General features: G+C 43.2%; 1 protein-coding gene across 1 annotated transcript in view; it reads right to left on the bottom strand.

Annotated features, from left to right (window-relative positions):
• LOC117533087 (plexin-A2-like) overlaps nt 1-11,234 on the bottom strand; it is a gene marked incomplete at its 5' end in the record, with an annotated part of 38,217 nt that extends 26,983 nt beyond the window's left edge. The window contains 3 exons of the mRNA XM_034196718.1: nt 2,283-2,376; nt 8,355-8,522; nt 11,098-11,234. Coding sequence (XP_034052609.1) covers nt 2,283-2,376; nt 8,355-8,522; nt 11,098-11,234 — 399 coding nt within the window. The remainder of the gene's footprint in view (nt 1-2,282; nt 2,377-8,354; nt 8,523-11,097) is intronic.
• Nucleotides 11,235-12,994: the final 1,760 nt, after the last annotated feature.

The following is a 12,994-nucleotide window of genomic DNA, read 5'->3' as shown; positions in this document are numbered from 1 at the left end:
CCATCAAAGCTCCAGCTCTCCTCGTGTCTCTCTGAGTCCTGACTCCATCAAAGCTCCAGCTCTCCTTGTGTCTCTCTGAGTCCTGACTCCATCAGAGCTCCAGCTCTCCTCGTGTCTCTCTGAGTCCTGACTCCATCAAAGCTCCAGCTCTCCTCGTGTCACTCTGAGTCCTGACTCCATCAAAGCTCCAGCTCTCCTCGTGTCTCTCTGAGTCCTGACTCCATCAGAGCTCCAGCTCTCCTTGTGTCTCTCTGAGTCCTGACTCCATCAAAGCTCCAGCTCTCCTTGTGTCTCTCTGAGTCCTGACTCCATCAGAGCTCCAGCTCTCCTCGTGTCTCTCTGAGTCCTGACTCCATCAAAGCTCCAGCTCTCCTCGTGTCTCTCTGAGTCCTGACTCCATCAAAGCTCCAGCTCTCCTTGTGTCTCTCTGAGTCCTGACTCCATCAAAGCTCCAGCTCTCCTCGTGTCTCTCTGAGTCCTGACTCCATCAAAGCTCCAGCTCTCCTCGTGTCTCTCTGAGTCCTGACTCCAATTGCTTCAGAAGTTTCCCCCACAATATGTTAATGTGTTTTAATGTTAACTATGTTTGTATACATGTATGTGAAACTGCAGGATGGAGATTAGAACACATTTCCTTACGGGGACAATATAGTATATCGTATCGTATTACGTGATTGGTTGTTGCGTCTTTTCCCATAAGCACAAGCTCAGAAAAATCAGGCTTGTTCCAAACTTTTTCTTTTTAAATGGTGCTTTTTCAGATTTTCTGATCCGATTAAAAATTGAATTACAATGTTATAAACTAATATAGAACTGTTGCTACATAATGTTTTATAAATGTATGTATATAATGCTTTGAAGGGAGCTAAAGGGAACTTCATTATTGAAAACAGATGTGGTGTTTTCCAGAAATACCTCTCCAGAAAACTCACAAAAAGACTTCACTAACTATTAAGAGTTGTTGTGCTGTGTCGTTACAGTTAGCTGTAATGATGACCAGCCCTTTCCCTCTCTCCTCCTCACCTTTACTCCCCCTCGGACCACAGAGAGAAACCCCCTCCCTTTAATTAAACATGGACCCCGGGACCGAGGCTAAAATGCAATTTGTAACGATTTCCCAGCACCGAGACTTTGATTACACTAATGCACTTTATGCTGACCGAAGACTTCTGACCGCAGTTAATCTCCCACTGAAAGCCATTAGAGACCCCCGCCCCCCCCCTCACACCATTCTCCTCACATCCAGCCACTTACATCACTGCAGAAAGACTAACATTAGAGATGTAAGAAGTGTTGTGGTGGACGACTTTAAACCTCCCGTCGTGTTCGGGTCGAATCTGAACCTTTTTGAGGTATTATTCAGACGCTGGTGGGAGTTAGCTTCTTTTAGCTAAACATCAATTAGCATGCTTGTGTAGCATTATTAATTGGCCAGGTCTTGTTAGCTTGCAGTGTGCAGCATGTAGTAAGAGTATATGCTACTCTCTATATAGAGTGGTGAATGTGTTTAACCCTTAGATGCCCTTAGAGTGCCTGGACCCTACTCTCTTCCATAAGTGGGTCAAAAAGGACCCGTATTAGAATAATGTGGTTTTATGCCATTTTTGTGATTTTGCTTAAGAAAAATCACTTGTATAATATTTAGTATTATATTTTGGTTCACACTAGAAATATTTTATATTCAAGTTTTCACTATTTATAATTTTAGAAAAAAAAATTACATTTTGAAAAAAAAACGAATTCCCATAGAAAATGCATGCGTGTCATTTTTGACCCACTTGTGGTAGAAATACAAAAACTACAATTTCTTAAAATGTAAATTGAAAATGTGAATGGCATGATATCCAAAACATGTTTTTTGAGGAATAGCTGGAATATGAAATGATTAAAAAATGTAATTACAAAGATACTCTAAGAAAACCACCTCACCGGCTCCAAAAAGACCCACTTATGGATCTAAGGGTTAAGCGGGAGGACAGAAAGCTAGTAAGAGCTAATAAAGCCATGACACACGTAACGTCCTTTTTGGAAAAATACCTGTAATAACTATAAATATTACGATCAACCTTTAACAAAAGAGAGCATCATAATGTGATGGGAAGAGGTTTAAACCATAACATGACTCAGGATTTCAAGGGTTTTCTGGATGTGTTTTTGGTTGTGAGCTTTTTACTTCATAAATCATAAAGTGCTGTTAATATGTGGAGATTATCGTGCTGCACAAAACCTTTAAGTATCATAAACTTATTTATTATTTTATTATTAAAGAAGTCGTTTCTTACGTTGACAGACTCTCTCCCGGCGTATTTGACTCGGATCCTCGGCTCCTGAACTACGTCCAGATTTGTCCCCGTCACCATCAGAGGAGTGTGTCCACTGAGGGAAAGAAACACAATTCAATCCACAAGCTCTAACAACGACAGCTCATTCCTCCAATTCAAAATGCAAAGAGACAAACACAGAACAACACAGAATTCAAAGGCGGCTGTACATAAATATTCACCACCATCAGTGGAAAAGAGCGCATCAAAACGTCTTTCATCCTCCCTTCCTTTCAGGAGATAATAGCCTTCGGAGTGGAGCGTGATTATAAATGCTTTTATAACCGGCTACAATCAACCGCTGCTGGTTTGAAATACGGATCGTGCATATCAACGACGGTCTGACGCTGGATGTGCAGCTGGGTTTGTTGATTTGTTTCTGTAGAATAAAGAGGATGCTGCAGGGTCTAAAGCAGTGGTTCTCAAATGGGGGTACGCGGACCCCTAGGGGTACGTTGGAGTACTGCAGGGGGTACGTGACATTTATTTTATGTTAATGAAAAAAATAAAATACCAATTTCAGGAAAAGTAAGGGAGTTTGAGCAGAGTGGGTTTTATATTAACAGAGTCACATATTTCAAAACGCGAAGTGTAATAACTGCAGTGGCCTCCCTGTCAGAATGACAAAGATCCTCAGTGAAGCACGAGCCCATGTTTCACTACATTGTAAGTACAACTTATTAAAAAGATCAGTTCAATGCAACTAATGTCGTCTTAGTGTTATTGCATGATATTAAAATTGGTTTCTATGAATTTAGTGATGGATTGTAAACATTTGAAATGTAGCATTTAAGTGTTTCTCAGTTACTGTTGTTGTTTTAATAAATCAGACACCTGATGGTGCAGCGCTGTACTGTACCTCTTTATATAGGCTTTTTTCCCCCAACAAATAGTTTTTGCGCTGATCAGGAGGTACTTGGCTGAAAGGCGGTACATTATTGAAAAAAGTTTGAGAATCACTGCTCTAAAGCAGTGCTTCTCAAATGGGGGCACGTGGACCCCTAGGGGTACGTTGGGGTACTGCAGAGGGTGCGTGAGATACAAAATGAAAAAAGTTAATTAAAAAAATAGCATGCATGATTACAAAAATAATCTTAGTACAACAAGTTATATAGAAAACACAATTGTATTTAAAATATTCCTAGAACCACCAAGGGGGTCCTCATACACACATTTCAAATGTGTGTATTGTATTTTATAGTTTTTCATAATATATCATTTCGATTTACTTCAATTGAAAAACTCCTTGGAAAAATGTGGTCTTTTTTTCATGCATAAAGGAGAACATATCCTTACTTAGTTGTAATTCATGCATGAAGGAGTTAATAAATCACACACTGATGGAACATCACTATATTGTAATTATTTATATAGGCTTTTTCTATCAAAAATGTTGGGGGTCGTCGGTCAGGGGGTACTTGGCTGAGAAGATGTTTCAAAGGGGATACATTGGTTTGAGAAGCACTGCTCTAAAGAGTTGTTGTTGTTGTTGTAATGAAAGTCCGATGGGTCCATGGCGGGTAGTGAGGTACTGTAGACGCTGTGCTGTCCAATCAAATGTATTGATAACTTTAACCACACGTTGAGAACATCTGCAAAAGTAAGTTCAAATGAAAGCTTGTTTTTATGAGGTGTGTGGCGCAGTGGGTTGTGCGTATGTGTTCAGGGGGTCACGGGTTCAAACCCCACTGCAGTCAGCATGTCGTTGTGTCCCTGACACTTCACCCCACATTGCTCCTGTGGGGATTGCCCACAGTATTTGGATAAAAGCGTCTAACAAGCGACATGTAATGAATATTGATTACTTGTTCATCAAGAAAGGCAGTGGGTTGAACTGTTTGCACAGACGACACTTGTCGGACCTCGAAGGTGATACAAATGTCATACAAATTGGTTGAAATCCTTCATATTTGTCATTTGTATGCAACGCAATGTCTCATCAATCTTTTATCCCTTCACCAACTTCCACAACGCAGCCAAGAGGAAAAACGTGTTTTTTATTTTGCAACTGAAAATGTGAATCAAAACATGTATGTAAATATCTGTCATTGTATCTACCTGCCTACCTCAGCTGCTGTTTCATCTTCCCTTCAATTAGTAGTGTGTGTGTGTGTGTGTGTGTGTGTGTGTGTGTGTGTGTGTGTGTGTGTGTGTGTGTGTGTGTGTCTCTAGAGGTTACTAGATGGATTGGAGATTCTCCATCTCTACAGAAACTCTCCTCAGTCTGATATCTGTGGCTCTTCTATCAGATCTTCACTAATTGGCAGAAAGGCGAGCAGTAATTGAAAGTGGAATATTGAGGTGTGTGTGTGTGTTATTGCTGCACAGATCTAAAGCTCTGCAGGGGGGAGGAGGGGGGGGTCCAGTGTGTGGAGTGTGTATAATTAATATGTTTATTTAGTGTAGCTTCTTTCACAGAAATACGTGCTTCAGAAGAAAGAACAGAAGTTAAAATTAAGACTACAATAATGGCGCATTTCCACTGCAGCGGGATAGCCCCGTTTAAGCGTCCCTAAGGGTCCTCGCTCAGGCCTCGGGCTGCCTCGCTGGCCGTCCGTGGCCGTGGCGCATTTCCATTACAGTTTAGGACCTGGGGTAGCAACGCAGTGTAGGCGGGGCGATCGGCTTCACATTTCGAGTTGTTCCGTCGAGCTCCCGCTGGATTTGATCATCCCCAATGAGATGAAGGAATGTCGTCACCTCCTCGGTCGACCACGGTGTGCTTTTCTTATCAGACGTAGCCATTTTTGTAGCTCCTCCGTTTACAAAATGCTGTGTATAAACATGCTGCAAGCTTGCTTCTAGATATATATGCGACGCTAGGGATGAACTCGCGCGCGATATTGTGACGATTCTCTCTGACCAATCAGCAGTCGAGAGTGTTGACGTCACTAGTTCAGCCCTGGCCCTGGTCTGAGGGAACCACGATTTTATGAGGCCGGAAAAAGAGAGAAAAAGTACCCGCTAGCCGGTACTAGGCTATATGGAAAGGCCACCAAAAACTGGCCTGGCCGCTTGAGGACGGTTAAGGACGCTTAAACGGGGCTACCCGCTGCAGTGGAAATGCGCCATAACAACACGAGGCAGAAATTAAGGTCAACATAAAAACAACATTTAGACCACGTGGAGTCCCGAAAGGAACACACATTTTTCATGTCTCTTCTACATCAACATGTGTCCCCTCTTCTTCATGTCTCTTCTACATCAACATGTGTCCCCTCTTCTTCATGTCTCTTCTACATCAACATGTGTCCCCTCTTCTTCATGTCTCTTCTTCATAAACATGTGTCCCCTCTTCTTCATGTCTCTTCTACATCAACATGTGTCCCCTCTTCTTCATGTCTCTCCTACATCAACATGTGTCCCCTCTTCTTTATGTCTCTTCTACATCAACATGTGTCCCCTCTTCTTCATGTCTCTTCTACATCAACATGTGTCCCCTCTTCTTCATGTCTCTCCTACATCAACATGTGTCCCCTCTTCTTTATGTCTCTTCTTCATAAACATGTATCCCCTCTTCTTCATGTCTCTTCTACATCAACATGTGTCCCCTCTTCTTCATGTCTCTTCTACATCAACATGTGTCCCCTCTTCTTCATGTCTCTTCTACATCAACATGTGTCCCCTCTTCTTCATGTCTCTTCTACATCAACATGTGTCCCCTCTTCTTTATGTCTCTTCTACATCAACATGTGTCCCCTCTTCTTCATGTCTCTTCTACATCAACATGTGTCCCCTCTTCTTCATGTCTCTTCTACATCAACATGTGTCCCCTCTTTTTCATGTCTCTTCTACATCAACATGTGTCCCCTCTTCTTCATGTCTCTTCTACATCAACATGTGTCCCCTCTTCTTCATGTCTCTTCTGCATCAACATGTGTCCCCTCTGTGGAAAGAGACTCTGAAAGTTTCAGGAACAAAGATTCTCTCTCTTTTTGATCCATTTCTATAAAAACCTGTCTGAAAATGAGCTGATCAGATTTTGGCCACTTTATGATGTCATAATGATGTGTTGTCTTGTGTAACCATTAGCCAATCAGCAACCAAGGTAACCCCCCCCCCCCTTATCACCTGGATCTCCTCCTAGAGCTCCATTGAGTTCTTTGTAACCAAATGTCTCTCAGAGGGGCGTGGGGAGGGGCTCCTTATTTTCATCTAAAGCAGGGGTGGCCAACCAGTCAGAGGTTAAGAGCCACATTTTTTCTATGTTACTGCAAAGAGCCACATCAAACACACAGTCACTGATACCGCTTGTTTCAGTTTTTTGTTTTCTGGAGACAAGATTTCAACCACGTCACTGATGCATTTTTGTGGCATTGGGATATATATTTTTTAAATCCTCAGGAGCAGAGAGAGGAGCTGTGTATTATTGTTATTGATTAATGCATCAGTGTTTCTTAGGGTCAAAAACAATAAACTCACAACTTAAAATGAAAGCGTTTAGTTTATTTAATAAAAGAGCACATGTTCAATGTGAAACGTGACAGTAGTTATAGATTATTTGGAATTTGGTGCTATATATATATTAAAAAAAAAAATTATATATATTTTTTAAACACCTTGAATTTCAGGGGGGGGGCGGGGCTCTGTTGGCGGGGCGCAGCGCCCCTCCAAGACAATGGTAGGGGAAACACTGGATAGTGTTTAATCAACGATAGGTTTCCCCCCCTCAAAAAGTGATTGGTTCACTGCATTGCAGGTATTATTGTGATTGGCTCTTGGGCCACATCAAATTTAGATGCGCTGTCATCCTCTCATACTGACACCTGACACCACACATACACACGTAGGGAGAGCCGGGACGAAAGTAACACGGGACGAAAGTAACACGGGACGAAAGTAACGGAGCGATTTTATCCGAGCCCAAACAACTTTGACCGGCCAAATTACGTCAGAATTATCAGCATTCAATACTTAACAGACTACTAAATATCAGGTTTAACTGTCAGGAGTAGCTAGTGTTGTCACGATACCAACATTTTGGTTTCGATACCAAGTCAAGAATTGCGATTCCGATTCTTTTCTTAAAAAAAGGGAAACCGTATTAAATGTAATTCATTGTGCTTTATTTCACACCAGAACCATAACACACACTTTTAAACAATGAGAACAATAAATAAAATAAATGACAAGAATTCGTATTAAATACAATTAATACATTTCTTTAGACAGGCCTCGTGGTGTCCGTAGGCTTGCCCTCACTGTCAGAGATATAGCTCAAATACTTCCAAATGTCGCTTCTGTTGTCTTTTTTGTCAACAAGCCGAGGCGCAGCGGCAGTTGCACTCCCACTTGCAGCCATGCTTCTCGTTTTCTCACATGCTCTGGCAGCTAGAGCGTGCACGAGAGAGGGGAGGGACTTAGAGCGTGCTTGAGAGGGGAGGGACTGCAGGCACGGCTGCAGTGCAGGGAGTGGAAGCAGAGCGCTGAACACACACGGCTCTTATTAAAACGGCGCTTTCTCACCGGAGTACTTTTCCCCGTCATTCTTAAAGTACCGATACTAATGAAACGGAGGAATCGTAACGTTTTTAACGGCAGGGTATCGCGGTACCTTTCAAGTATCGGTACACCGTGCAACACTAGTCAGGAGTCAGTGTCTCTCCCCCAAACTCACACATAGGCTATACAATTCGATATGAACTGAAGAGCCGCATGAAACTAGGCAAAGAGCCGCATGCGGCTCGAGAGCCGCGGGTTGGCCACCCCTGATCTAAAGTAACAGACAGAGAATCAGCACTTTTGGAAACAGGGCTGAAACAGAGGGGATTATGGGTAATGCTGCAATGATCTGTTTGGTGTTTGGTGTTTCAGCCAATCAGAGACAGGCTCTGGATTTATCTGAGACCTGGGATATATTGATGAAACACAGTATGATAGGGGACCTTTAAAGCTTCTACAGAGACTGCAGAGCGGATGTCTATGGGGAGAGAGTTCCATAGTGTTGGAGCCACTAGTCCAAAAGAACAGTCACCTTTTTTGTTTTTAAACGAGGTCGTGGGACAGCCTACGTGTGTGTTGGTGTGTGTTTACCTGGCGATGCTCCAGTCGGGGTCGATGCGCTGCACGGTGGGATCCTCGATGTACTCGAAGGTGAGGCTCTCTCTGATCTGAGCACGGTCCACGCTCACACTGATCTGCACCGGACCCACGCCCGCCAGCGAGACGGCGGAGTAACACACGATCTCCGCCATCGTCCGCCTGCAGGGGAGCACAATGGAAACTATATTTAAACACGTGTCGCGTACTGTTTTCATGCTTTATTTTTTCATTATTATTTCTTGTTGGCGGTTCTGTTTGTCTTCTATGTTGAAAGAAGCATGATGTCCTCCCCAAAGAAGTCTGTACTATTGCTTACACTTGTATCCTTCTTCTCAATACAAATATTTGAAACATAAACATGTGTCGAGTGGGATGAGACAATACGGGACTTTAACACAGTGACAACTTCCAGGAAACAATAACTTGATCATGGTCTATTTGCATTATGGATAGCTGTTAGGAGAACTGCGCTACAAATCCAAAAACCATGCGGATATAAAAACACAAATGTCCCAAAACACATGAAGAAACATCTTCACCAACTTGAGGAAACTAAAAGCTGCAAAAACAAAATGATGGGAGATGGGAGACCAGGGGACACTAAAGAGTGACGCACACAGCTGGAGACCAGGGGACACTAAAGAGTGACGCACACAGCTGGAGACCAGGGGACACTAAAGAGTGACGCACACAGCTGGGAGACCAGGGGACACTTAAGAGTGACGCACACAGCTGGGAGACCAGGGGACACTAAAGAGTGACGCATACAGCTGGGACACCAGGGGATACTTAAGAGTGACGCACACAGCTGGGAGACCAGGGGACACTAAAGAGTGACGCACACAGTTGGGAGACCAGGGGACACTAAAAAGTGCCGCACACAGCTGGGAGACCAGGGGACACTTAAGAGTGACGTACACAGCTGGGAGACATGGGGACACTAAAAAGAGATTTGTATTGAAACCCCTTACACATGGAACATTTATCAGAGTTTCCCCGCTGCTGTGCCCCCCCCCCCCCTCCCTCTCACCCCCCACGAATGTGTCCTAATTTATTAGCAGCGAGAGCACCAGGAATACAGCGGAGAACCAGAACCCAGTAATTAGCCTGGTGTCTCATTAAAGCTGACCTTACAACATTACAGTCAGAGAGCCGCGATTAAAATAGAAAAATTCAGAGGTGAGGAGTGGAAGGGAGGAGACTAAAAACAGAGCAGAGCGATATGGAGGCTGGGGGGAGATGAAGAAGAAGAAGCTCCATAGGCGCAGCGGGCTTTTCTAGGAGCTATTATTACAGGCTTTAATGCAGCAGGTCATCAAAACCTTATTAAGATTTACACAAGTTTGTGAGAGGCTCTCCCCTCGGGGGTCTCTCAGGGAGACGCTGTGAAATAGAGCTGCTTCTGTAATGGGAGTTATACGTTTCATCCAGGGAACAAGAGCACCTTTCATTTGCTCTCAGTGCTGCATATCTAATGCTTCCTGACAGTGATGTATGTACAACGTAAAACATGCAAAGAGACTCAAATATTGTTATATTTATCTGAAGTGAAGGGTGCTTCCAGAAGACAACATATAGTCGGTTTTAATCGGTGGTGGGATGAAGGTATATTTACTCAAGTAAGTAAAAAATGAAGGTTGTTGTACTTTACGTGGGTATGCGATAAAGATGCAGCAACACAGAGCACTAATTGAGAAATGCTTTACCTTTAATATAATTATTTAGCTTCCTCTGATATGGCTATTGCACTGGTCCAAAATGCAATATTGATTTAAAAAAAAAAAAAAAAAAAAAAAAAGTATGTTAAAAACAAAACAAAATATTTAAACAATACAGATACAAATATATATTTAGTACAGGGGTCTCAAACTCAAGGCCCGGGGGCCAAATCCGGCCTGCGACTTCGTTTCATGTGGCCCCGCAAGAGCTTGCAAAGAATATAATACGTTTATTATACGGTTCCAGGCCGATTTACAGAAGCAGGTTGCCCATAAACTACATGTCCCACAATGCATCTCGTTTTGTGACATGGCACTGAAGAGACTTGCAGTTATTTGCCCTGGACTTCTGCTTTCAGACGTAGTTAATTACTAAGTTATTATCCTATCCGATAATAATCCAATTCAGAAGCAATAATGTCATATAATACATTATTTTATATATATATATATTATATATTTATATAGTTACAACCGGCCCTTTGAGTGCAACCTTCATGCGAATGTGGCCGCGATGACATTGAGTTTGACACCCCTGATTTAGTATAATATGTCAGAAACATTATTATTTGGATTTCATTTGTGCACTGTGAAACCAATCCAGAATAAAAGGCGTAAGAACCAAAGTAACAATTTCACTCTGATTCGGAACAAGCGATCGAAATGAGAACGGCCTTAATGTTGAAGAAGTTGTAAATTCAAAAAAAGAAATATTTGACAACTTGCAACCATGAAGGTACAAAAACAAATGCCATTAAGCGCTCCTGTCTTTTGTTTCTTAATAATGTAGATGTCAGTTAAACAGTTTCATTCACTTCCTCACATCTACATGACTCTCTAATGCTTCAAAGGACAATGTGTGTTTTTCATTTGCACTTTCCTTCCCACCTCGTCTTAATGTGTGATAAAAGCCTTTCTCCATGAACGGTCTGTGTTAAACAAAAGCGCGATCACCACGTGTTTCATCACTTTATAGGACAAGCTTTAAATAAATGATTTCACGAGGAGAGCCTCACCCGAAGAACTCGCACGTCTGGTTTCCAAACTGGACGTTGACGCTGCTGCCTGCCCCCAGGTTGTCCCCCATTACGGTGACTTTGGTTCCCCCCGACTCAGGCCCTCTGCTGGGGGACAGACCTAACACTGTGGGGGTCTGAAAACACAGAGAACCATAGGTTAAGAGAGGGAAATAAACACATGAGGAAAGAACAAAGCACTGGTGAGTAAAAGATGTCGTGTAAAAAGGAGCAGCATCTCTGCAGTCGCTCTTGAAACCTTGATCACAGATCCTCAGAGAATTACAGTTATTCATATTGCAAGTGGAGTGCAGCGCTGGTGGGAGAAACGAGGATAAACCAGGAGCTCTTAGAGTCCCTGAGTGTGTGTGTGTGTGTGTGTGTGTGTGTGTGTGTGTGAGTGAAGCCTTTTAAAGACAGTCTGAAAATAACTAGTGTTTACAGCTGCAGGCAGCGAGCCGCCGTCACACAGACAGATGGAGGAATATCCGAGCAGACAGCCGTCAACACGGACTCCATGTGCACAAACATTTAAAAAGAAACTAAATGCAGGCTGTCGTTTACGCTGGCCCTTTGCCAGCCGCTCAAATATAGAGAGATGCAGAGATGACGTTTCCCTCCATAAGGAAAGCCAATTGGATTTCTCCATGTGATTTTGGGTTATAGCAGAAAATAATCTCACACGTTCATGATGCTTACACTTTTTGTTCAGCGGCATAATCTCAACATATCAACACCTCTTTATGATTTTTTAAGTAAGAAGCTAACATTAGGCTATAAAGGAACTACAGCACGGTCACCACCGCTAAGCTAAAGGTGGCTAATGTAGGGCTATAAAGGAACTGCAGCACGGTCACATGACTTCACGTCACCACCGCTAAGCTAAAGGTGGCTAATGTAGGGCTATAAAGGAACTACAGCATGGTCACATGACTTCACGTCACCACCGCTAAGCTAAAGGCGGCTAATGTTGGGCTATAAAGGAACTACAGCATGGTCACATGACTTCACGTCACCACCGCTAAGCTAAAGGCGGCTAATGTTGGGCTATAAAGGAACTACAGCACGGTCACATGACTTCACGTCACCACCGCTAAGCTAAAGGCGGCTAATGTTGGGCTATAAAGGAACTGCAGCACGGTCACATGACTTCACGTCACCACCGCTAAGCTAAAGGTGGCTAATGTAGGGCTATAAAGGAACTACAGCACGGTCACATGACTTCACGTCACCACCGCTAAGCTAAAGGCGGCTAATGTTGGGCTATAAAGGAACTACAGCACGGTGACATGACTTCACGTCACCACCGCTAAGCTAAAGGCGGCTAATGTTGGTCTATAAAGGAATTACAGCACGGTCACATGACTTCACGTCACCACCGCTAAGCTAAAGGAGGCTAATGTTGGGCTATAAAGGAACTACAGCACGGTCACATGACTTCACGTCACCACCGCTAAGCTAAAGGAGGCTAATGTTGGGCTATAAAGGAACTACAGCACGGTCACATGACTTCACGTCACCACCGCTAAGCTAAAGGCGGCTAATGTTGGGCTATAAAGGAACTACAGCACGGGTCACATGACTTCACGTCACCACCGCTAAGCTAAAGGCGGCTAATGTTGGGCTATAAAGGAACTACAGCACGGTCACATGACTTCACGTCACCACCGCTAAGCTAAAGGAGGCTAATGTTGGGCTATAAAGGAACTACAGCACGGTCACATGACTTCACGTCACCACCGCTAAGCTAAAGGCGGCTAATGTTGGGCTATAAAGGAACTACAGCTCGGTCACATGACTTATTTACGTATTCTATGTCATTGATCTAAACGTTAAAATCTCTTCAGCTTGTGTTTTTTGTCTCATGGCTTAACCAGCTTTCTGTCCTCCTACTTCA

The sequence above is a fragment of the Gymnodraco acuticeps genome, unplaced genomic scaffold (assembly GCF_902827175.1).
Source record: "Gymnodraco acuticeps unplaced genomic scaffold, fGymAcu1.1, whole genome shotgun sequence".
Classification (NCBI taxonomy): domain Eukaryota; kingdom Metazoa; phylum Chordata; class Actinopteri; order Perciformes; family Bathydraconidae; genus Gymnodraco; species Gymnodraco acuticeps.
This window is presented reverse-complemented; position numbering and strand designations above follow the sequence as displayed.